This window comes from Neoarius graeffei, chromosome 6 (genome assembly GCF_027579695.1).
Source record: "Neoarius graeffei isolate fNeoGra1 chromosome 6, fNeoGra1.pri, whole genome shotgun sequence".
Taxonomy (NCBI): Eukaryota; Metazoa; Chordata; class Actinopteri; order Siluriformes; family Ariidae; genus Neoarius; species Neoarius graeffei.
This window is the reverse complement of record NC_083574.1, coordinates 57544875-57571055: the sequence shown is the minus strand read 5'-3', so window position 1 is coordinate 57571055 and position 26181 is coordinate 57544875. Positions and strand designations below refer to the sequence as shown.

Below are 26181 nucleotides of genomic sequence, written 5' to 3'. Positions count from 1 at the left end.
AGATTTCAGAGTTGAAACATCAGGCTATAAGCATTCAACCAGAGGTTTTTCAAATACTTGAGGATTCCCACCTGTTCCCACTTTGTGTTCTGTTTCAGCCAGCAGACACCTACAAAAACATTTGAGCCAAATAATCTGTGTTCTATAAATGTCCATAAATTATTGCAGGTGGGTTTGGCATTAATATGATTAAAAAATTTGGATTGGTTAGGGAGCAAAAAGCATTGAATTCGGAACTTCTGACTAGAAATTTGGCAGATGATCTAGCAATCCATCAAACAATCAAAATATCATGGCAACAGGCTTTTGTTTTACAACCCTTGCTGACTCATGCAACCTTTTACTCGCTTTTACAGCCCTGATGGAAGCACTTTTTCCTCAGTCAGCTTAGAGTAAAACGCAGGTAACCTTTATTGACAATGTTGCAATATTTGGCTTTTACCGCTACAAGATTTGTTCATCAAAAAGCTTACATCACTGATAAGAAAGTAGTAACACACAATGGTAATGATTAAATTTATTATTTACCTACTTCTAATTCCCAGAGGAGACACTGTAAAATGGGGGGGGGGACTATTGAAAGTGTTGAAAACATCTGCAGTGTCACTCACTTTTCCATGGTGCCAAACAGCCATTTGGGCTCTTTGTTAAAAGGCATCACCATCTTATGAAACTTGGCAATTTTCTCTGCAATCTCAGCACATAAACTGGGAATTCCCAGTTCCTCTGTGGCGAGTCGACGGCTCTGTAGAGACAGATAAGTAGGATTGGAAAATGGTTGGAAGTAGTATATGAACATCAATTTTGTCTTCACTGAATCTACATTCCCTTTAAAATTCAACCACTATCAGTGCACACAAACAGGCCGATACACACATTCACTAAGGCAAACTAAAATGGTGGTACTGTCCATTTTGGTTCCCTTATAAATACAAGCAAAACTCCTTACCATTATGACTCACGAACCAGTCATGCAGATTTACATACATCCAAACATGCAAAGACACCGGCACTCCCTCATCACTAAACTCCATACTGTAAGACTCACCAGGACATACTGCTCCAGTCTCCCATGGGGAAAGATGCCATAGAGCTTAGGCCCAAGCTGCCTCTCTGCCAGGATAGCAAACATCACACTTTCCAAGACCATAGCTTCAGTTCCCTGCAGAAATGCAAACATACACTCATTATTTCACAAATGCATGCACTCATCATCCTTCAACATTTAAGTACAGGACATCAAATGGTATGTGGTATTTCAGGGTTTCCCTCAGAAATAGTTTGTTTGTAGTGGGTCGGGTGTATGAGCTGGGAATGAGGCAGACTCAATTATTAAACGATGTATATAAAAGGTGTTTCACTGCAAATATTTTAATTGCCAAATACTTTGTTACAAATAAATAAATAAATAAAATCTATTTGCACAAGCAGTCAATACTGACTAGTAACCATATACAGCACACTAACCGACAACTCGGTTGTATTCTAACCTTAACTTATAGACATCCTTACTAGCAGGCATGCAAGGAGCCTAGCTAATAAGTTATTTGTAGAGTTGGGTCTCCTAGACTGACAGTGCTGTGTTGAGAACATAGACAGAATAACTCTGACTTAACTCGAATGCATCAGTTTTGGATACATTTGTGCAGTGGTGTTCATAAACATTCATGAACTCTGGATAGATTCAGGAATTCAGCCAACCGTCTTGCATATCTATAGAGGGCTACCGCATGACGTCACCACGCTGCGAGATTTTGTTAGGCGCCATATTGGAAGACCAAGTACAGTGGTGCTTGAAAGTTTGTGAACCCTTTAGAATTTCCTATATTTCTGCATAAATATGACCTAAAACATCATCAGATTTTCACACAAGTCCTAAAAGTAGATAAAAAGAGAACCCAGTTAAACAAATGAGATAAAAATTATTATACTTGGTCATTTATTTATTGAGGAAAATGATCCAATATTACATATCTGAGAGTGGCAAAAGTATGTGAACCTTTGCTTTCAGTATCTGGTGTGACCCCCTTGTGCAGCAATAACTGCAACTAAACATTTGTGGTAACTGTTGATCAGTCCTGCACACTGGCTTGGAGGAATTTTAGCCCATTCCTCCGTACAGAACAGCTTCAACTCTGGGATGTTGGTGGGTTTCCTCACATGAACTGCTCACTTCAGGTCCTATCACAACATTTTGATTGGATTAAGGTCAGGACTTTGACTTGGCCATTCCAAAACATTAACTTTATTCTTCTTTAACCATTCTTTGGCAGAACGACTTGTATGCTTAGGGTTGCTGTCTTGCTGCATGACTCACCTTCTCTTAAGATTTAGTTCATGGACAGATGTCCTGATGTTTTCCTTTAGAATTTGCTGGTATAATTCAGAATTCCTTGTTCCAACAATGATGGCAAACCATCCTGGCCCAGATGCAGCAAAACAGGCCCAAACCATGATACTACCACCACCATGTTTCACAGAAGGGATAAGGTTCTTATGTTGGAATGCAGTGCTTTCCTTTCTCCAAACATAACGCTTCTCATTTAAACCAAAAAGTTCTATTTTGGTCTCATCTGTCCACAAAACATTTTCCAATAGCCTTCTGGCTTGTCCACATGATCTTTAGCAAACTGCAAATGAGCAGCAATGTTCTTTTTGGAGAGCAGTGGCTTTCTCCTTGCAACCCTGCAATGCACACCATTGTTGTTCAGTGTTCTCCTGATGGTGGACTCATGAACATTGGCTAATGTTAAATGTGAGAGAGGCCTTCAGTTGCTTAGAAGTTACCTTGGGGTCCTTTGTGACCTCGCCGACTATTACACACTTTGCTCTTGGAGTGATCTTTGTTGGTCAACCACTCCTGGGGAGGGTAACAATGGTCTTGAATTTCCTCCATTTGTACACAGTCTGCCTGACTGTGGATTGGTGTAGTCCAAACTCTTTAGAGATGGTTTTGTAACCTTTTCCAGCCTGATGAGCATCAACAACACTTTTTCTGAGGTCCTCAGAAATCTCCTTTGTTCGTGTCATGATACACTTCCACAAACATGTGTTGTGAAGATCAGACTTTGATAGATCCCTGTTCTTTAAATAAAACAGGGTGCCCACTCACACCTGATTGTCATCCCATTGATTAAAACACCTGACTCTAATTTCACCTTCAAATTAACTGCTAATCCTAGAGGTTCACATACTTTTGCCACTCACAGATATGTAATATTGGATCATTTTCCTCAATAAATAAGTATAATATTTTTGTCTCATTTGTTTAACTGGGTTCTCTTTATCTACTTTTAGGACTTGTGTGAAAATATGATGTTTTAGGTTATATTTATGCAGAAATATAGGAAATTCTGAAGGGTTCACAAACTTTCAAGCACCACTGTACATGCACTCACAATATAAAACAGTATGAGCGAGAGTAAAGTGACACGATGGATGATAATTCGGGTTACGTGAGTACATTACCAGCTGCAGAAAGGGCACGGTATGTGGAGAAACTGGCTGTGATTGATGGGTTTGACCCGTATGATAAGACTCGGGGCAAGGGAGAATGGAAACATAAGGAGGACCCGACACCAATTCTGCCATCTGTTTGCTACCCAGACATTGTAAACTATTTGTTGTTTACACCCAGTGCCTACACTGCTGATGACTTGAAAGCCTACAAAAGGGCTACAGGCTTACAATTATGTTGTTAGTGGCTTGGTTCGTGATATTACAGCTGTTATTAAGAATAACCTACACATAGTTATGGCCAAGGTAATCTTGTTGATATTTATCTTTTAATAATATCTTTTCAGTTGAAAAATTAATACTTTGTTACTATTAAGGTATCCATAATTTAGGTTAATTCATCCAAATTATACATATGTATTTAGGATATATGCCTACACAACAACTATGCTTTATTTATATAATAGGAGGGAGAGCAAGCCCCAAACCATCCTAAATTATTATTATTATTATTAAATTGTAGAAGTCTAGGAGGCTTGCTCCTCATACAGTTATCAACTTGGGGCCAATTTAGCATGTTTTAAATCTGAATTTCTTGCGTTTGCTTACCTCAAAGTGTCCACAGATCATGCACAGACTTATCCATTATATCCAGTTTTTTGCCAAGTCTCACACAGGTTTCTTTCAAGTCTACTGTTGGGCCAATAAATCATAAATAAAACAGCTCAGATTTGTTTAAGTCGTTTGCCACTCCACTTTATTCTCATGGGTTCACATACTGCTGCCGTTATTTCCCCCTAATCACGAGTTTGTTGGTCTTCCAATATGGCGCAGGGTCTGTTTACTTCCGGTTTCGGGTGACGTCAGTGAAATCCCTCTATAGGGAGTGGATTGGGTGTATGAGCTGGGAAGGAGGCACAGTCACACTTTAATAAATACTGCATATAAAGGTGCTCCGCTGCAAATATTTTAATTGCAAAAGTACTTTGTGACAAATAATCTATTTGCACAAGCAAATGTTGAATTTAGCCAACCATCTTCTCTGAGGGGGAAAAAGCCGACATGTGCATGGGGGGGGCTGAGCGAATCAATACGCTCTGTACAGCTTTAATAAAATAAGATTCACCAATTTTAAGTAGTAAAAAAAATTTAAAAATCAACAGAAGAATTACAAAGTCTCAAGTGAAATCAATCAAATAATTCATCAATGATTAAAAAAATGGTGGCCTTTTCAGTAGGAATTGATGATGATCATGTGAATTTAGTGTACCGAAGCAAGATGAATTCAGTGAAAAAAGTAAAAGAAGATCTAAGAAACAATGGCGATGATTGTGACAAGAAGCTCAGCTTGCCAAACTGCTCCAGTCTTTAATTATGGCTGCTTAACTAAGGAGGACATCCCCCCACTAGGAGAACCTAAAAAGTTCAGTGATTTTAATGACAAATACATTGACGCCCTTGATGGTCTGTGAAAAATGCACTGTATGACTCCCACGTGATAAAGGAAGCTTCCTTCCTTGAATACACTGGATTTCTGCACTGACAGCCACATGCAGCTGAAAGGGAGAAGGGGGAAGAGAAAAAAAAACAAAACAAAACCACACCCCACCTGTACTAACCAGACTTGTATTTTGTGCATAACAAAGAACTTTATATAAAAAAAAAAAAAAAAACACACTTTAAAGCTTCTGCCTGTTTCCATACTGCAAGATTTTTACAGTAAACGTAACAGGTTATGTTACATTTACAGTAAATGCCATGTCGGCGTCAGCCCACACCTCTGTGCAAACACATCTATCCATGGCTAAGCACTTTTGCTTCACATGTGACTGAATTCATGTGATATTTTGCACTACACGCCAACACCCAACCCCGCTCCCTCCCCAGGCCATAATCTGAGAATGTCGGCAAACATGTCAGACATCCTGCCCTTTCAAACTAAGCAAAACAGGAAAAGTTGGACAAGACAGAAGTCCGGCATAGATGGAAACTGCACTTCCTCAGATGCAGAGCCACATTGTAAAACTACCTTTCTCTTGAATGGCTTGTAATGCAAGGAGAAATGTACAAGAGGTCAGCTTGGCTGGCTCTGCTACTGGTAACATTGTAACCCAGTATGAACTGCCATATGGTTGGGCGGTCAGTGACTAAACCGGCTCCTCCACTAGCTTGCTAGTGAGGAGGAGAGTGGCAGGACACCCAGCAGGATGAAAAACAAGACCTGTTAAAGGGCGGATGAGTTCTATTTGGGCCACTGACCATCATGCATTGCAACAAGATGGTTCTGTGACCGTCTAAGCATCACTATGCTGTCGACTAACAGGACATCTTGCCAAGAGGACATCACACTGCACTGGGTGGTACAGATATCGTAAGCGCTGGATCACAATTTTTCTTGAGATGATGTCCAGTGAATTATCAAAAATAATGCTACCGTGTACGGGGTAACCGACACACTGCCTTTTATGGCAGTGGTGGAAAATAAGCAAAGTCCATATACTAATCATACCATGTCTAGGGAAATTGACAAAAATTTGCCAAGACGACTTCCTAGTCCAAGTACCTGGAATGTACGTACTACAAATGGTAGGGACACATCTTTATGACCTGAATGTGCCACAGCAATAATCTGCAAAGAACTTGAGAAAGCAGGTATAGATATATGTGCATTGTCGGAAATTAGAAGGCCAGGATCAGGAAATCTAATTGAAAGAAGCTCTTTTGGAGTGGAGGACAAGACAAAACTTCTGGTGTCAGCTTCACCATCTATAACAAATTCAAGGGCATAATTCCTTTACCCATCAGTGATAGGCTTAGGACATCACCTAAACTCACATGATGGAAGATATCGGACTCATCAGGGTTTATGCCCCAACTATGCAAAGATCATCCTAAGAGAAAGAGCAATTTTATAAGAAACTCAAAGAATGCATTACTATGGCCAAAGATGGCATAAAATCGTTCTTGGTAACTTTATTGCTCATACTGGAAAAGACTGGCTATACGGTCCCAAAACGGAGGAAAGCAACCCTCAGAACATCAAAATGATCACATCTCATCTGCATGATATTGTTCTTGTGGAACATAGGAAAAGGCCATGCACAGTTTTTAAATAAATAAATATTTTAAAATTTTCAGATGACTTTGCAGTCAGTACCTTTAAATAAAATTGTGTTGGAAGAATTCAGCTTTTGTACACAGTGCTGTGTGGAATTTAAAACTAACCTAACCTGTGTAGACAGATCTGCTCAACACAAAGGTTTTTTTTTTTTTTTTTAATTCAGGAGCTATTTAGCTGAACAGCAGCCAGCCCATACACTGAATGACAAGTCTATCATTTCATTTTATTGTATACTCTTGTACATAAAGTATCATATTACTTCACGATGTGAATTGCTTTTAAAAAATATATAAAATAAATAAATAAACAAACTGTAGCTCATTGGCCATTGAACACTTCTGATCATTCTTTCCATTTCTCAAACACCAGCCATTTAGAAGCTCATTAGTACTTATTACTCGCAGTATAATACACCGGCCCTTAGCAGAAAAGATTGAAGACCCCTGATTACACCCCCCTGGCAATCAGTGGAGCAACTGTAACTGTTGCTCATCAACAAGCCACAAACGTCACTATTCTGCGCTGAAGTAGGCGGCGGGTCTCTCAAAAAAAAGTTACAACAACATGGCGCATAATCACGGGTGCAGATAGAGGGTGGGACGGGTGGGATTCGTCCCACCCAGATTTAAATTCACTTCGTTCGGTCCCCCCCACTTTGCATAAGGCAAACCTCACGGAAAAATCAAAAGACTAATTACCATTCGGTTTATTGAGGTGCACGGCAGTGTATACATAGTTGCAACAACTCACATAAAACAAAACAAAGACTGATATTCGGTTGGTTGAGCTGCGCAGACTGCACAGGTTGCGAGCTCGAGCTTGGTTGCTATGGTAACCCACAAGTTTGACAGGCATATCGGGGTTGGTTTGCTGGCAGCTTTGGCCCCCCAGTTCAAAAAAACGTATCTGCGCCCCTGCGCATGACATCAATGCGAGGGACGCTTCGGGCTGTGAAGGTTCTGAATCTTCTCAATGGAAGGATGCAGAGGTTAGGGAGCCGATTTCCATTTGGGGGGATACAGCTATTCAAGCTAGATTGGATGGGTCATACCGCAACCGGGCGGTTTTACTTCCGTAAACACTGGCCATGCTCACTGCGTGTGACGTCGTCGTATCCTGCAATGCGCATGTGGAACACTTTTAGGTCGCTTTTCGTTCATACTGAGGATCACATACAAGTCGCATATATTTGTTAATGTGAACGACCTCACAAAAAAAAAAAAAAATCGGATTTCACAAAAAAAATCGGAATTGAGCATTAAGCCTTGCAGTGTGAACGTAGCGTTAGAATGCACGTTACTCTACAAGTTGAGACTTTGACATATTTGCTAACTTTAATGTCAAAATAGCACAGACAGCAAATTTGCATGGCACAAACATGGGAGGTTTTTTTTTCAAGTTTTGTTGCTCAGCTTGCAAGATGGAACTTTAACTCGAGATATTTGATGTAGTCATGTACCATTTTTATGAGCATTTAGTTACTACTTGATATTATTAAAAGAGCCTGGCTAGAACTACAAGTTCTACTAATTATTCAGCATCATGAGGCAGGAATATTTTTCTTCTTGTTAACTATCAAACTTTGCTGTATAGCTAACTAAAGGTGCATCTCATATAGCCATAGCTAGCTTAATCCAATTATTGCTCATAACAGCAAGCCTTTTAATACATTTAAGAAAAGCTCATTCAGATCTGCAAGAATGCTGGTGTATGACTGTGTAGCTGCAGCCTCATGTTACCAAACATTAAGTGTATAGATTTTATGTTTGTTTGTTTGTTTTTTTTTTTTTTTGGGGGGGGGGGGGGGGGTTTGAGCTGTAATATCAGCTAATGCTTTATGTAAAAATATTATATTTAAAAAAAAAAAGTGGCTGCCACATTATCTAAAATATTAACATCTTATTAATTTATTATGCTGCAAATGGACCAATCTGAAGATGATCCTCAGCCAGTGATTCCTGGGTCACTGGATGATCAGATTTATAGCAAATCCAAGATGCAAAGATTTAAAATAAGTGAAAGGTAGATGGTGGTGGTTGTGTATCAGGTTTCCTAATAAAATTAGAAAAATAACTTTTGTCCCATGTCAAACATTTCCTTTACTACTGCTGAAATTCTGTTCTCGGAATTTGTATTTTTATATTCTGCAGTTTGATTTCTGTGAATTTTGTTAATACTTCATGATAAAAGTATTGGTCATAAATACTGCACTATTGTCAACTAATGTGTCAAATAACACTTTTTGTGTAGAGTTTTAGGCATGTTTAATACAATGTGTGTAGTTAAGGACAGCACGTAATTTATTAATATTACACATGATGTTAATCTTTGACACATACATTGCGCTAATCATTTACACAGTGAACATGTCAAAATCAACACAATAGGCCCTATCCCAAAACTCACTCACTGATGTGCAAGAACTGTGTGTAAGAAGTGTGGGTAAGTTTTAACATTCTTTCTAAAGCTGCATTTACATGGTTGAAGTTGAGCCGGCTCAACTGCTTGTTTAAATATGATTTGTTCCGGATCAACGTGGCACAACTTGTTCCCCTTACTATCCAAACACAATCAGTGGCAAGTAGGAGGGCTTACACATGCATGGTACTATTTATCTGGGTCATTTCTCATCAGGACAAGACTGCTTCCCAACAAATTATGGGAACAAATGGTCAGTTCTTCTTGAGTGCTTTTCCTTATCAAACTTCCCCCTCTTTAAATACTGAAGGCAAGCAATTCCCAAACCAAATCGCAGTGATAACTGGAATAAAGATGAAGCTCTTACCCTCATCCAGTTGTGGGGAAATGCAGATAATTGTTTGCTTTTTCAATTTAAAATTCATCTAAAAGAGCTGACTCAAAGAGTCGATTTGTTCCCCAAATGACATCACTGAGTGAATCAGTTTTCCGGAAGTGAAAGTTGGATTTACCACCAAATGTTTGTTTAAACAAGCAGCAAGAGGACAACAAGCTTCTGGTCACTGATGTGTGCATGCACACGTGTCTACCTATCTAACCTCCAGTTTGCCACTGACAGACTGAGCATGTAAACACAAATGTTGTGTTCACACTTATACCGGTACAAAAGTGGTATAACTGTATCGATACAAAAGTATACGGTACAGTTTAGTGCATCTGTCCACACTAGCGAGAAATGTTTGCGGTTTTCTTTCACGGTAGTTGAAATGCGCGTGCGCGAAATGTTTCCGTGGTTACCGAGTAACTTCCTTCCGAGAATATATGGCATCCGTTATTTCGAGATCTTGAGAAAACAAAATTATTTCATGATCTCAGCTGGATTACTGTATCTCTGATGGTAGAGACTAAGCCGGGCCAGTCTTCTGCGGAGGTGCCACGGACTAATTTTGAAATTATCCCTTATTAAAGGTCCCATGGCATGGTGGTTTGTTGATGCTTTAAACGGGCTTGTGGAGGCTTCTGGATGTTATATCCGCAGCCTTTCTCGAAATGAACCCTCGGTACGTAAATATAGCCTCCTGGGAGAAAGCCCCATTTCAGCGCTTTTCCCAGTGCGTCATTTTGCTAATGAGAAGCAGGAGGCGGGGAAGGGTAGAGGCTTGACCAAGCTGCGCGCACACACATACTCGCTGCTATCAGCGCCTGTAGCCACGCTGCTAAGACAAAACCCCGTTCTCCCTCGGACTCCTTTCGTAAACTCAACGTGACACAGAGAACAGAGAGTGAGAGTGTTCGGAGTGGTAGTTTACGAACGTATAATACCCTAGGCTTGAACACGCACTCCATAACCAAAGAGGATAGAAGCAGCAACTACAGCAACATATTGGTTATCCAACAGAAGACATGCATTGCGGAGCAATAGTCAAACATAAGCTCATAAGTTACAGTCAATTTCCAGACTAAACTCAGTTTAACAGAGCATGCTGCATGCTCTTTAGTTTTGTAGCGCAGATTACCTGGCTAACTGCAGGAAGCGGTTAGCTGCACAGCTAATGTAGCCATTGCTAGGCTAACGCACCGATTTTAAAACACGGCAAAACGACCAGTTATACACTTACTTGTTCGGTGTTTGTTGCTGATGCGGCAGGGATGCTTGGTACGGACCCAGGCTTCAGTAACAGTTGATGTGCAAAACCTGCCCTGTACTGTCCCAAGTTGTGGAAACATTCCTCAGGAAAATGCTTCCGACAAACATACACCGTCTTAGGTAGACTCGACGGCGTATTATTGAAGTAAATAAAATTAAGCCACTGCGTCTTCAGGGGCTCTCCCGTCGGCAGTAAAAACAGACTCTGTGTTGTCACATCCATGTACAGTGCAATTTCCATGTTTCGCTTGCTTAGGTGATGCCATGTTGTTGTGTCCTCTATGGTCTCCTCACTACAACTGGGCGGGCAATCCATACAGTGGGTGGGAATCCGGGGGGGGGGGCGTGGGGATCATCTCCCTTGCTGACGTAGTAAAGGGAAGAGCTTAACGCGCCGTTTTGATGCGCCATTCTCAAATGTTGGGCATAGTTTGGTTTACACATTAGGAAATTTCTAGCCACTGGGGTGACTTAAGAAGGTCAGAGGAACTCATTTTAACGTTAAAAAACCTCAGAAAGTGAAAATTTCATGCCATGGGACCTTTAAAAGACTTAATGCAATCTCTCCCTGTGTCAACCCCTGATCAAAATATTGCCTTATTAGGTGATCGATTATTCCAGACATTCTAATGACCAAAGTTGCGTCTATACAGAATGAGAAATAGCCCCAAAGTCAGCATATCACAAGTCTCTTGGCGTACCTGAATGAACCATTTCTCAGCTGTTTACTCAAGATCATGAAATAACGGTTTTGTTTTCTCGAGATCTCAAATTAGTTGTGTTTTCTCGAGATCCTGAATTAATTATGTCGTTATCTCGGGATAACAAGGTGAATTTAAAAAAAAAAAAAAAAAAAAAAGAATTATATGAAGGGCCTCTCTCGGCTTCCGTACGGATGAAACAACGTGTGTGCGCTTTTTGTTGTCAATGTACAGTCTGTATTTCTGGTGGTCATTTATTCAGTCGAATCGTATAAAACGCGTGAGGCAGTTGAGAAAGAAACAAAGAAAATGAATCTCCGTTCTTCACTATTTTATTCAGCGAAGACATCGATTGAGGTGTGTGACTTTGCGCATGCGCATTGTATTTGTATCGATACAGAGCCGCTTCATCTGTCCACACTACAGCGAAGCGCTACAGTACCGATACTGTACATACATTTGTGGGTTTCGTACCGATACAGTTATACCGCTACAGTACCAGTATAGTTGCTAGTGTGGACAGGTGTTGCAGTACGAAAGTAGTTTCGTATCGGCACAAAATCCCTAGTGTGGACAGGGTAAAAGAAAAGTGGGTGTGACTTGCTCTAGGCACAACTTGTTCCCACTGCCTGTGTAAAAAGCACACAGTGTTGTTAGACTAAATAAGAAGCTAAGCCAAGTATGTCACGCTTCATGGCCTTAGTATTAAGTAATTTATAGGAGAGTCTTATCTTCATCCACATGGAACCTTATAATACAAAGGTCAGGAAGTGCAATTGCCCAAGCCATGACACACATTCACAAATGGCCCATCCTCCAACACTAACCAGGATTTATTTACAGGTGAGCTTTCTTTAGTTTCTCACTATAAATTACACATACAAACATGAAAGCATAACAATCTAGAAGAGCTTGATTTTTTATTTATTTAAAAAATTTTTTAATCTAGACTACCATTCACCGTATGCTATCTTAATTAACTCTTCAACCCCATTCAATATGAGTGTTGGATTGCAATGTGATGGATATTACTTTTGGCAGACTAAATTCATGATCACAGCTAAACCTCTATTATACCTTAGCTGAACATTTCTATCGCAATATTTCCATGCGCATTCTCAAATTGCAATTAAATTTTAAAGAAAACACAACCTGGGTAAAATAGTTTTATTTTATTGGCATGAATGACCAGTGCTTTGTTTCTCTGAGCAACAACTGCACCCTCAATTGTCTGTCTGTCTCGTAGCACAAGACACACACTCACTACGTTTACATGCACATAGAGAGAATCGAATTTCTGCCGTTGCTCGACTGAAATCGAAGTTCAAAATGCCATGTATACACCTTAATTCGGCTGAAATTGAACAGAACTTGCTTTCTTGCACTCGAGCTACACGACCTAGATTATGCGATTTCTGCCGAGCTACTTATGCCGCTTTTCCACTACAAACGCGGCTGAGTCGTGCCGTGCCGAGTCGAGCTGAGTCGAGCTGAGCGGGGCTGTTGGAGTTGCATTTCGACTACAACCGCGCTGAACCGTGCTGGCTGGAAGTGGGTGGACACATTGGGTGGAGTTAGCGAAAGTGGGTGGACGTCACGTGATGTCGTTAAGCAGCGCAAACAGTGACATCAGTGACAGTGGCGGAACAAGTCAGAGCCGGGCCGGGGGCGGGGCAAATGACCGGGCCCTTTATTAAAGCTTATCATAACATCATTTTAGGCTACAAAATGTCCGCAACTGCGGTGTTTACCAATTTCAACACTACCGGGTGCAACTATGTTATTTAGTACATCAAGTCCTTCAAACGAACATGTAACTCAGAAACAAAAAACATTAGGATACTGTACATGGCTCATAATAAAACATCAATAGCCTATACTGCGCACATTATTTGAAGGGCATACGAATGAGCGCTCAGAGGTTGCAACGGTGACAGGAAGAGTCAGAAATAAAAGGAGGGCGGTGCAAACCTCACTGAATGCACTGTGTTTACCAATTTCAACACTACGGGGTGCAACTATGTTATTTTGTACATTAAGTCCTTCAAACGAACATGTAACTCAGAAACAAAAAAAACATTAGGCGACATACTGTACATGGCTCATAATAAAACATCAATAGCCTACTGCGCGCATTATTTGAAGGGCATACGACGAGCCTTGCGCTCCGCGAACTCGTCCACGATGCTCTGTATGTCACTGATTCAGTGAGCTTTTAAGCGGTAGTCTCACGACCCGGATAGTAAACAATAAACATGGAGGACATGGAGTCGTTAGTGTTGCTGGTCTTGGTGCTGTGGCTTGTTGTCACCGACAACGCCAACAGATACTGGCAAGAGCGTATAGATGAGGCGAGGCGCATAAGGCTTCAGAAATTCTCGTAATTCGTAATTATTCTTCTTCCGGGTTTGCGGTGTTTACAGATCCCAGCGCGCTCGCGGGGCGTGTGGGCATGTGAGGACACGCCTCCTCACCAATCAGTGCACAGGGGAGTGTCTGCTCACGCCCCCAGCCTCACTCGGCACGGTTTGGCTCGCTTCAGCCCCACTCCAAAACGGTGCGAGTTTTAGGGGCTAAGCAGGGCTGAAACGAGCTGAGTCGTGCTGGTTTTTGGTAGTCGAAACGCGAGCCGCGTCGGGCTGAAGTGAGCTGAAAAAGGGTAGTGGAAAAGGGCCATTAGTGCATGTATACCCTATCGAGCTACGTATTCGAGCTACTTACTTCAGCACTGCCCCTTCCGGAAGTGACAAGACCACAAGGGAAACACAACAGCCTCGGTCGGCATGACAATGAATCATGACAACGGCATGAATCTTTTCTTTTTGTGGCATTGTTTGCACTGTTAAAATTTAGCTCACTTACTGTATCACCAAATACATCTGTACAGCTGTTGCATAGCTGTGAATTGTGTCGAAAAAACAGCCTCGGTCGGCATGACACTTCACCTTAGCCGCCCACTTTATTAGGAACACTTCTGTTCGTACATACAAACTACAAACACTCTTCTTAGAGTTTATTTTATTTTTAAAAGGGACAGTGCACAAATTAAACATTATCCTTGTGGTCAGGACAGATGTCTGTCCCAGGTTATAGCAGTGCATGCTAATTTCCGCCTGTAGTCACTTTGTTTATCCTCTTGAATAGCTCTTCTTCATGATGACAACCGGAAGTGTACCAACACGATGGGGCGTGTAGCGCCACCTGTGGCTCGGGTGCACAATGCACCTCATAACAATAGCTCGATTTAAACACTGTGCATGTAGGATTGGATTTCTCTGGCACCCCTGCTGGGACCTTCAGCTCGATTACCGATAGCAGCTCGATTTGGATGCGCATGTAAACGTAGTCACTCAGTGCATTTACATGCACATAGAGAAAATCGAATTTCTGCCATTGCTCGTCTGAAATCGAAGTTCTAAATGGCATGTAAACACCTTAGCTCGGCTGAAATTGAACCGAACTTGATTTCTCGGAATCGAACTACGCGACCTAGATTATGCGATTTCTGCCGAGCTACTTAGTGCATGTAAACCCTATCGAGCTACGTATTCGATCTACTTACTTCAGCACTGCCCCTTCCGGAAGTGACGAGTGACGAGACCACAAGCGGGAAACACAACAACCTTAGCCGCCCACTTTATTAGGAATAGAGCCCTGCACTCCCGCGGGTGTCCCGCGGGACTCGCGGGACCCGCCGCGAAGTAGTGCGGCGCAGGCGGGACCAGAAGTGCACATATGCGCACGCGGGCAGAAGCGGGAGCGCACATATGTGGCTCGGGCGGGAGCGGTGATAAGCTGCAGTCCCACTAACCAAAAATGTGTTTGAAATAAAATGTATAAATTATTAATTTATGTCTATCATACACAATGTGCTGGATATTTTATTTGGCATTAATAAAAACATTTTAAGATGGCTAAATTTGCAGAAAGAGTCAGATTACCAGAGAAATTGCATCTTAAATTTGATCACTCTAATGACTCAGTTCACACCCAGCTAGCAAGAAAACCATGAGTGAAGTGATTTACAGCTTGCGTTAGTCTACAACTTTAGTCAGAGAGACAGGTTTCACAGTGACGGTAGGCTTGACTCAATGCTATCCCAGAAATCCTTCCTGTAATATGCAAATTTGGCTGTCCAATCATAGGTGGCCAAATTTGCATATTACAGGAAGGATTTCTGGGATAGCATTGAGTCAAGCCTACCGTCACTGTGTAACATGTCTCCCTGACTAAAGATGTAGACTAACTCAAACAGGAAATCAATTCACTTCTCTTACTAGCTCTGCTTTGCAAAAAAAAAAAAAAAAAAAAAACACCATTGGCTCAAAGCAAGCCAATTCACTTTATGCTGATCAGAGATTTACAATGGTTTCTCATATAATAAAAATGTTTGATTCGCGATTAAGTATTGTAATCATTTGGCAGCACTAACTATTATTATTGTTATTATTATTAGAGACGGTACATGCTGAATTCCGGAACAAGGTAAATAATAACGTGAGCCGTAGATATTTATGCTGAAATCCACTCAAAGTAGGGGGCGGGGCACCATCACGCTGTGTCAAGACAAGAACTTTCCTGAGAAATAACGCGAACGTCTGCATCATGCGGGATTTGCGGGCGGGAGCGGGACAAAATATGGCAGGCGCGGGCGGGACTGCACAATCATAATTCTTTGCGGGCGGGAGTGGGACTGCACAATGCGGGCGGGAGTGGGACTGCACAATGCGGGCGGGAGTGGGACTGCACAATGCGGGCGCGGGCGGGACTGAAAAATCCGACCCGCGCAGACCTCTAATTAGGAACATTTCTGTTCGTACATACAAACTACAAACACTCTTCTTAGAGTTTATTTTATTTTTAAAAGGGACAATGTACAAATTAAACATTATCCTTGTGGTCAGGACAGATGTCTGTACCAGGTTACAGCAGTACATGCTAATTTCCGCCTGTAGTCCCTTTGTTTATACTCTTGAATAGCTCTTCTTCATGACGACAACCGGAAGTGTACCAACACGATGGGGCGTGTAGCGCCACCTGTGGCTCGGGTGCACAATGCACCTCACTCAATAGCTCGATTTCACAGTATGCATGTAGGATTGGATTTCTCTGGCACCCCTGCTGGGACCCTTTGCTCGATTACCGACAGCAGCTCGATTTGGATGCGCATGTAAACGTACTGACTGTCTTGTGTCTTCAGGACAGGTCAGTAGCTTAGACAATTTTCCACTGCGCCATTTCCCATAGAACAGAATCCATAACTGGATTACCCATGCAGATAAAACCACTTATTGGTCTGAAAGTGGACAACATGCAGTAAGTAGTAACTAACATGGTGTCATGACTGTAACCAAGGGTTATGCTTATGCCATTTGAGTGAGCATAATATGATAGATTTTGGAAACAGACTGTTTCAAACACATGCAAATATAAGAAATGCAAATACACAAATTACCTGATGTCAGAAAGCAATAATAAGCTTATAATGGAATCCATGTAATATTACTTGCTAATTCTGGGAGTGTCAAGTGTGTAAGGATAGGTGTAGGGTTTTGCATATTTAAGTCCTTAATGCCTGGCTATCTCAGCTTAAAATAAGGACAAACTAAAATGAAATGTTTTTGATTGTTGGGCTATTCTGAGTAGAAACTCATTTTATAGTGAGGATTCTGATTCAGATGAATCAATTCAGTGTCACCCCACAGTTATAAATGACTAACGAACTGAATACCCACAGTCTTTAGCACGTTTACGGAAAAACATAACCTTTAAGGCCGAAGGCAAATCAAAAGACAACAAATCAAGTCTTATGCTGAAAATGTAAATAGGTCATCAAAACAACAAAAGGGAATTTCAACAAAATAGCAAAGGGGATTTTACAATTTCTCAAAATGTAAAGTGAAACAGTGTCCAAAGATGAGATTTATGGATGTGGTGAAGGACACAAGGACAGTTGGTGCGAGAGAAAAAGATACAGAGGACAGGAGGAGATGGAGGGACATTATCTGCTGTGGCGACCCCTAACAGGAACAACCAAAAGTAGTAGTACTAGTAAAGTATAACAAAAGGGAATTTCAACAAAATTTCTTAGTTTCCCTGAGGGAACCTGCCCAAAGGGATCAATAAAGTTTTATCTAATCCAACAGTGTAGTGACATTGTGGTCATGTATTGTTGATGTTTGGTTTTGAATGGAACGCCACCACAAAATATTAACTTATGGGTGAATCACAGGTGTGATGCATATTCGTTTCATGAGGAGGGACTATGTTATCCTAAAAGAGGTTTAGATTTGAAGGGACATTCTCAAGATATGCACAAGTATCACACAAAACCCCAATTATAGATAGATAGATAGATAGATAGATAGATAGATAGATAGATAGATAGATAGATAGATAGATAGATAGATAGATAGATAGATAGATACAGTGGGGCAAAAAAGTATTTAGTCAGTCACCAATTGTGCAAGTTCTCCCACTTAAAAAGATGAGAGAGGCCTGTAATTTTCATCATAGGTATACCTCAACCATGAGAGACAAAATTAAAAAAAAAAAATCCAGAAAATCACATTGTCTGATTTTTAAAGAATTTATTTGCAAATTATGGTGGAAAATAAGTATTTGGTCAATAACAAAAGTTCATCTCAATACTTTGTTATATACCCTTTGTTGGCAATGACAGAGGTCAAACGTTTTCTGTAAGTCTTCACAAGGTTTTCACACATTGTTGCTGGTATTTTGGCCCATTCCTCCATGCAGATCTCCTCTAGAGCAGTGATGTTTTGGGGCTGTTGCTGGGCAACATGGACTTTCAACTCCCTCCAAAGATTTTCTATGGGGTTGAGATCTGGAGACTGGCTAGGCCACTCCAGGACCTTGAAATGCTTCTTAGGAAGCCACTCCTTCGTTGCCCGGGCGGTGTGTTTGGGATCATTGTCATGCTGAAAGACCCAGCCACATTTCATCTTCAATGCCCTTGCTGATGGAAGGAGGTTTTCACTCAAAATCTCACGATACATGGCCCCATTCATTCTTTCCTTTACACGGATCAGTCGTCCTGGTCCCTTTGCAGAAAAACAGCCCCAAAGCATGATGTTTCCATCCCCATGCTTCACAGTAGGTATGGTGTTTTTTTGGATGCAACTCAGCATTCTTTCTCCTCCAAACACGACAAGCTGAGTTTTTACCAAAAAGTTCTATTTTGGTTTCATCTGACCATATGACATTCTCCCAATCCTCTTCTGGATCATCCAAATGCTCTCTAGCAAACTTCAGACGGGCCTGGACATGTACTGGCTTAAGCAGGGGGACACGTCTGGCACTGCAGGATTTGAGTCCCTGGCGGCGTAGTGCGTTACTGATGGTAGCCTTTGTTACTTTGGTCCCAGCTCTCTGCAGGTCATTCACTAGGTCCCCTGTGTGGTTCTGGGATTTTTGCTCACTGTTCTTGTGATCATTTTGACCCCACGGGGTGAGATCTTGCGTGGAGCCCCAGATCGAGGGAGATTATCAGTGGTCTTGTATGTCTTCCATTTTCTAATAATTGCTCCCACAGTTGATTTCTTCACACCAAGCTGCTTACCTATTGCAGATTCAGTCTTCCCAGCCTGGTGCAGGTCTACAATTTTGTTTCTGGTGTCCTTTGACAGTTCTTTGGTCTTGGCCATAGTGGAGTTTGGAGTGTGACTGTTTGAGGTTGTGGACAGGTGTCTTTTATACTGATAACGAGTTCAAACAGGTGCCATTAATACAGGTAATGAGTGGAGGACAGAGGATCCTCTTAAAGAAGTTGTTACAGGTCTGTGAGAGCTAGAAATCTTGCTTGTTTGTAGGTGACCAAATACTTATTTTACCGAGGAATTTACCAATTAATTCATTAAAAATCCTACAATGTGATTTCCTGGATTCTTTCCCCCCATTCTGTCTCTCATAGTTGAAGTGTACCTATGATGAAAATTACAGGCCTCTCATCTTTTTAAGTGGGAGAACTTGCACAATTGGTGGCTGACTAAATACTTTTTTGCCCCACTGTATGTATGTATGTAGGTAGGTAGGTAGGTAGGTAGGTGGGTGGGTGGGTAGGTAGGTAGGTAGGTAGGTGTTACTTACTTGAAAATGATTTTCTGTTTTTGACTGTCCAGAGTCTCCTTTATTACAGGACATCTAGCAATAAGAGAAGAAGCAAAAAGCTAACCATGAGCACAATGTGGTGGTGGGGTTTGTTTTTTCTTTTTTCCGACAGCCATGTGATCTTGACAAGCAGGTTGCAGTAGACAATGAAAATCTCTCCAATAAACAAAGCAATAGCAATTATAATTCAGTACATTCTACCATATCACCAAAGGAAAGTAACATTTTCAGCAAATCCAATAATACCTTTTTTTCATAGGTCATACAAGTATGTATAGCGTTCAGAAAATCCAGATACTCAACAGTTAGGAATTTATGACTGGTCTGAAAGGCACGCGTCACCCAGATGTTGACCCAAGGTTTTATTGTCTCATGACTAAAACAGTCCTCTGAGAATCAAGAATTTATTAAGCAAGTTTATAACTGCAATTATCAAAATTTTTCCAGCTGACTGATTTCTAAACCTGTTTAAATGCTCAAGAACTAAAATCCATAAGCTACTGTTTTCAAAGGAATTGGTAACCATGGTGTAACACACTACCACTCCAAAGAAAGTACAAACATCAATAAAAACAAAGTGTTTCTTTTACCGCAGACAAATTTGTGAAGATATATTCTCTCAAAATGCAATTTAAACATCATTAGAAATAACTTCGATCATTTTGTATTAATCCCTATGACACAAAGGCCACACTTTAATCTAATTTCACCATTCTGACAGAAAAATCAGAGAGGACTGTATTTTGGACTAACTAGCACCTGCCAGGTTTCAAGTAATAATTTCTAAATGCAGAACAGTTATGTGTTTTTGCTTTGGTACCATCAGTGGTCTTAAGGTGTCTCTATATAGTCATGGAAAAATCTCTGTCTAACCACTAAATTTGCACTTCTTTTTGGTTTTTTAAATGTTATTTAACACAATTGATTTGTTTAAGCAGACAGAGGTAGCGAAGACTTCTGACAGAGCAACACATAAAAGGGTCAAATGTCAAAAGGTTTAAGCATTTGACATAATGAGAACTTGGGTGACAGTGCTTTAGCTTCTGGGATCTAATACTGTACCGTGACTGGTATGGTGGATCACCTGGAAACAAGAGTGCTCAAGGCACGCTCCTTGGGCGAGCCTACGGCAAAGAAGACACGCAGGTACAGGCATGGAGATACATCACCCAACAAAATACGGCATTCCTCATTCAAACAAGCATGCAGACAACAAGCTCTCACACACACTTTCTCTCTTATACATACACACAGTATAAAACATGTACACACTCCCATTCTCATTTGACAAATCCAAAAATAAAATTTACCATTGAGTATAAAGTTTGAATTGTGTGGCAGCTTTTCAATAAAAATTAAAAAAAAAAAAGTGTGAATATAAATTTATGTAAAAACAGTGGTAATAGATCATGAGATCACAAACAGCAATGCATGTTATATCATTCTCGCTGCGCTTCAAAATGGCCATTTTACACCTCATGAATGACTTTTCAACGACAGGTTACTTTGGGTGCGTTCGATGGGGTTAAACACCAAAATATCATACAGGGCTGGGAAACTCTAGTCCGAAATGTACAGTAGTCAATGGAATATAACCTACATACCAGACCCTTATCAGCTTACCTATTAATTATTAACTGACACTGAAAGGAGTAACGTGGAGAATGAACACAATGAATTGTTGATCAAAGATTATTCATTTTGGCGTAGTGGTTAGCACTGTCGCCTCACAGCAAGAAGGTCCTGGGTTCGAGCCCAGTGGCCAGCAAGGGCCTTTCTGTGTAGAGTTTGCATGGGTTTCCTCCACAGTCCAAAGACATGCAGGTTAGGCTAACTGGTGACTCCAAATTGACCGTAGGTGCGAATGGTTGTCTAAGTGTCAGCCCTGTGATGACCTGGCAGCTTGTCCAGGGTGTACCCCACCTCTCGCCCATAGTCAGCTGGGATAGGCTCCAGCTTGCCTGTGACCCTGTAGAACAGGATAAGCGGCTAGAGATAATGGATGGATTATTCATTTCAAGTCAAGTCAACTTTGTCAAATATGCTATACATGCTCGACATACAGCACAGATGACATTTTGTGCTATTCTCCATGCATCCAATCATTTTGTAAGTTTACAGCCCTGTAGAGATTATTATTCGGTAGTTGCTAGCTCTGTAGGGTGTGTGGACACGTCTTAGGTCACCTTCTCAATGTAAAAGTGGATCGTGCCATGCAGAACTGAATCATGGAGTGGGAAACACACCTGCAGTATGGCTCCATACAGGCGAAGCACCACATTCCTTGGCTCATCCCCAATGCTCTGCTGGTCTTCAGGTAATGCGCAGAGGAAAAGCTTGTTACTGAGACCCCCTCTGCCAGAGATAGCATAAAAGAATCAATACTACTCATTACAAAATAATTAAGAATAGACTCCTGCTTGCTCAAGCATGTGCTAGTGAAAGCTATCACCCGAGAAATGCGCGCACACAGCATCTTACCTGATTACACTTATCTGAAAATCCTCTTCTCCAATGGACTTCCAGGCTCCGTGCAGAAACATTTTACACCACAGATAGGCCTTGTGCTTGGTCTCATGGTCGGGCTCCTCTACGCGAAGAGCTTTGCAGTCTGGCTCGGTATCAGGCTGGACCTCAAGCGCGTTCTCGTTCACCAATAAACCCAGAGACATGGATGGGGATGAGGACACGCTGTGAATGAACTTAGTCTTCATCTTTCCTTAATGCAAATAAGACCGACTTGATATTAATTCGTGTGATGGTTAGAGGAAAAAAAATAAACGCAATAGCTTGCTTTAGTTAAGAGTCTGATCACTTCCAGCTTACGTGCTGCGTAACAGCTGGATCTAGGGCGAGGGCTCATGAAGTGTTGGTCAGGCTCTGCGCTTACGTCATCAGGGCTTTTCTGATTGGACGATTAGAGCATGACAACCCTCCCCCACAAACAAGCTGGAGTGCGTTCGACAAAGAAACGTGGTCGAGGAAGTTAAAACACATGTTTGAACGTTTCATTTTTTTTTAAAGTAACATGACACCTCAAAACCAAAAATTAAACTCTGTATCTAAAACCATACAACGTTTTTGATGATGTTACAGTGCTGAGCGTAAATGAGTACACCCCCTTTGAAAAGTAACATTTTAATTTAAACAATATCTCAATAAACACAAACAATTTCCAAAAATGTTGACAAGACAAAGTTTAATATAACATCTGTTTAATTTATAACGTGAAAGTAAGGTGAATAATATAACTTAGATTACACATTTTTTTCAGTTTTACTCAAATTCGGGTGGTGCAAAAATGAGTACACCCCACAACAAAAACTACTAGTACTTTGTATGGCCTCCATGATTTTTAATGACAGCACCAAGTCTTCTAGGCATGGAATGAACAAGTTGGCGACATTTTGCAACATCAGTCTTTGGATGCTGGATGGAGAGTGATGCTCAACTTGTCTCTTCAGAATTCCCCAAAGAAGATAATTTCTTTACACCACAAAGGTGAAGGCTACAAGAAGATCAGCAAAGTTTTACTTATCAGTCAGAATACTGTAGCAAAAGTGGTACAAAAATTTAAGAAAGATGGAACTGCAACCATCTCACAGAGATGTCCAGGTTGTCCACGGAAGTTAACACCTCGACAGGAGCGTCTTCTGATGAGAAGGGTTGAAGAAAATTGGCATGCAAGTTCACTGCAGTTATCTAAAGAAGTAGAAAGCCAAACTGGGGTGACTATTTCCTGTGGCACAATACGGCGTACACTGCAGAGGAATGGCATGCATGGATGCCGTCCACGAAAGAAGCCTCTCCTAAATCCCAGGCGCAAAAAAGCCCGCCTAGAGTTTGCCAGGGCCCTTGCTGACAAAGGTGAAGACTAGTCCATTCTTCAACAATGACCTCTTTTAGTGACTGGATGCTGGATGGAGAGTGATGCTCAACTTGTCTCTTCAGAATTCCCCATAGGTGTTTGACTGGGTTCAGATCAGGAGACATACTTGGCCACTGAATCACTTTCACCCTGTTCTTCTTCAGAAATCCAACAGTGGCCTTAGATGTGTGTTTAGTCATGTTGGAAAAGTGCACGACGACCAAGGGCACGGAGTGATTGTAGCATATTCTCTTTCAGTATAGAACAATACATCTGTGGATTCATGATGCCATCAATGAAATGCAGCTCCCCGACACCAGCAGCACTCATGCAGCCTCACATAAGGACACTGCCACCACCAGGTTTCACTGTAGGCACTATGCATTTTTCTTTGTATTTCTCACCTTTGCGACGCCATACAGTTTTGAAGCCATCAGTTCCAAAAACATTTGTCTTGGTCTCATCACTCCAGAGTATAGAGTCCCAGTAGTCTTCATCTTTGTCAGCAAGGGCCCTGGCAAACTCCAGGCAGGCTTTTTTGTGCCTGGGCTTTAGGAGAGGCTTCTTTCGTGGATGGCATCCATGCATGCCATTCCTCTGCAGTGTGTGCCGTATTGTGCCACAGGAAACAGTCACCCCAGTTTGGCTTTCTACTTCTTTAGATAACTGCAGTGAACTTGCATGCCGATTTTCTTCAACCCTTCTCATCAGAAGACGCTCCTGTCGAGGTGTTAACTTCCGTGGACGACCTGGGCGTCTCTGTGAGATGGTTGCAGTTCCATCTTTCTTAAATTTTTGTACCACTTTTGCTACAGTATTCTGACTGATAAGTAAAGCTTTGCTGATCTTCTTGTAGCCTTCACCTTTGTGGTGTAAAGAAATTATCTTCTTTGGGGAATTCTGAAGAGACAAGTTGAGCATCACTCTCCATCCAGCATCCAGTTACTAAAAGAGGTCATTGTTGAAGAATGGAAAAAGACTGATGTTGCAAAATGTCACCAACTTGTTCATTCCATGCCTAGAAGACTTGGTGCTGTCATTTAAAATCATGGAGGCCATACAAAGTACTAGATGTAGTAGTTTTTGTTGTGGGGTGTACAGTACACACCTACAGTACACCGTGTACTCATTTTTGCACCACCCTAATTTGAGTAAAACTGAAAAAAATGTGTAATCTAAGTTATATTATTAACCTTACTTTCACGTTAGGGCGGCACGGTCGTGTAGTGGTTAGCGCTGTCGCCTCACAGCAAGAAGGTCCTGGGCTCGAGCCCCATGGCCGGTGAGGGCCTTTCTGTGCGGAGTTTGCATGTTCTCCCCGTGTCTGCGTGGGTTTCCTCCGGGTGCTCCGGTTTCCCCCACAGTCCAAAGACATGCAGGTTAGGTTAACTGGTGACTCTAAATTGACCGTAGGTGTGAATGTGAGTGTGAATGGTTGTCTGTGTCTATGTGTCAGCCCTGTGATGACCTGGCGACTTGTCCAGGGTGTACCCCGCCTTTCGCCTGTAGTCAGCTGGGATAGGCTCCAGCTTGCCTGCGACCCTGTCGAAGGATAAAGCAGCTAGAGATAATGAGATGAGATGAGACACATCACCTAGTGGCCACTGTTAGTAATTACCAGTCCTAAACACCGCCTAGTGGTCAGTGTTAGTAATTACCAGTCATACACACTGCCTAGTGGCCAGTGTTAGTAATTACCAGTCCTAAACACCGCCTAGTGGCCAGTGTTAGTAATTACCAGTCATATCCACCACCAAGTGGCCAATGTTAGTAATTACCAGTCATACACATCACCTAGTGGCCACTGTTAGTAATTACCAGTCCTAAACACCGCCTAGTGGTCAGTGTTAGTAATTACCAGTCCTAAACACCGCCTACACGGTGGTGTAGTGGTTAGCGCTGTCGCCTCACAGCAAGAAGGTCCAGGTTCGAGCCCCGTGGCCGGCAAGGGCCTTTCTGTGCGGAGTTTGCATGTTCTCCCCGTGTCCACGTGGGTTTCCTCCGGGTGCTCCGGTTTCCCCCACAGTCCAAAGACATGCAGGTTAGGTTAACTGGTGACTCTAAATTGACCGTAGGTGTGAATGTGAGTGTGAATGGTTGTCTGTGTCTATGTGTCAGCCCTGTGATGACCTGGCGACTTGTCCAGGGTGTACCCCGCCTTTCGCCCGTAGTCAGCTGGGATAGGCTCCAGCTTGCCTGCGACCCTGTAGAAGGATAAAGCAGCTAGAGATAATGAGATGAGATGAGACATCACCTAGTGGCCACTGTTAGTAATTACCAGTCTTAAACACCGCCTAGTGGTCAGTGTTAGTAATTACCAGTTATACACACCGCCTAGTGGCCAGTGTTAGTAATTACCAGTCTCATACACCCCGCCTAGTGACCAGTGTTAGTAATTACCAGTCCTAAACACCACCTAGTGGTCAGTGTTAGTAATTACCAGTCATACACACTGCCTAGTGGCCAGTGTTAGTAATTACCAGTCCTAAACACCGCCTAGTGTCCAGTGTTAGTAAGTACCAGTCATACCCACCGCCAAGTGGCCAATGTTAGTAATTACCAGTCATACACATCACCTAGTGGCCACTGTTAGTAATTACCAGTCCTAAACACCGCCTAGTGGTCAGTGTTAGTAATTACCAGTCATACACACCGCCTAGTGGCCAGTGTTAGTAATCACCAGTCATACACACCGCCTAGTGGCCAGTGTTAGTAATTACCAGTCGTAAACACCGCCTAGTGGCCAGTGTTAGTAATTACCAGTCCTAAACACCACCTAGTGGCCAGTGTCAGTAATTACCAGTCATACACACCACCTTGTGGCCAGTGTTAGTAATTA

The 26181-nt window shown here is 41.8% G+C and overlaps 1 protein-coding gene across 2 annotated transcripts in view; it reads right to left on the bottom strand.

Moving 5' to 3' along the window:
* chka (choline kinase alpha) overlaps positions 1-22345 on the bottom strand; it is a 29958-nt gene extending 7613 nt beyond the window's left edge. Inside the window, exons 1-6 of one of the 2 annotated variants that reach the window (XM_060923928.1) lie at positions 21956-22345; positions 21697-21829; positions 20745-20753; positions 19454-19507; positions 1049-1162; positions 612-745 (exon numbers count right to left, since the gene is read on the bottom strand). In XM_060923928.1, the coding sequence (XP_060779911.1) occupies positions 612-745; positions 1049-1162; positions 19454-19507; positions 20745-20753; positions 21697-21829; positions 21956-22188 (677 nt within the window). In that variant the 5' untranslated portion in view covers positions 22189-22345. The remainder of the gene's footprint in view (positions 1-611; positions 746-1048; positions 1163-19453; positions 19508-20744; positions 20754-21696; positions 21830-21955) is intronic. The other variant, XM_060923927.1, reaches the window with a different exon arrangement.
* Positions 22346-26181: the final 3836 nt, after the last annotated feature.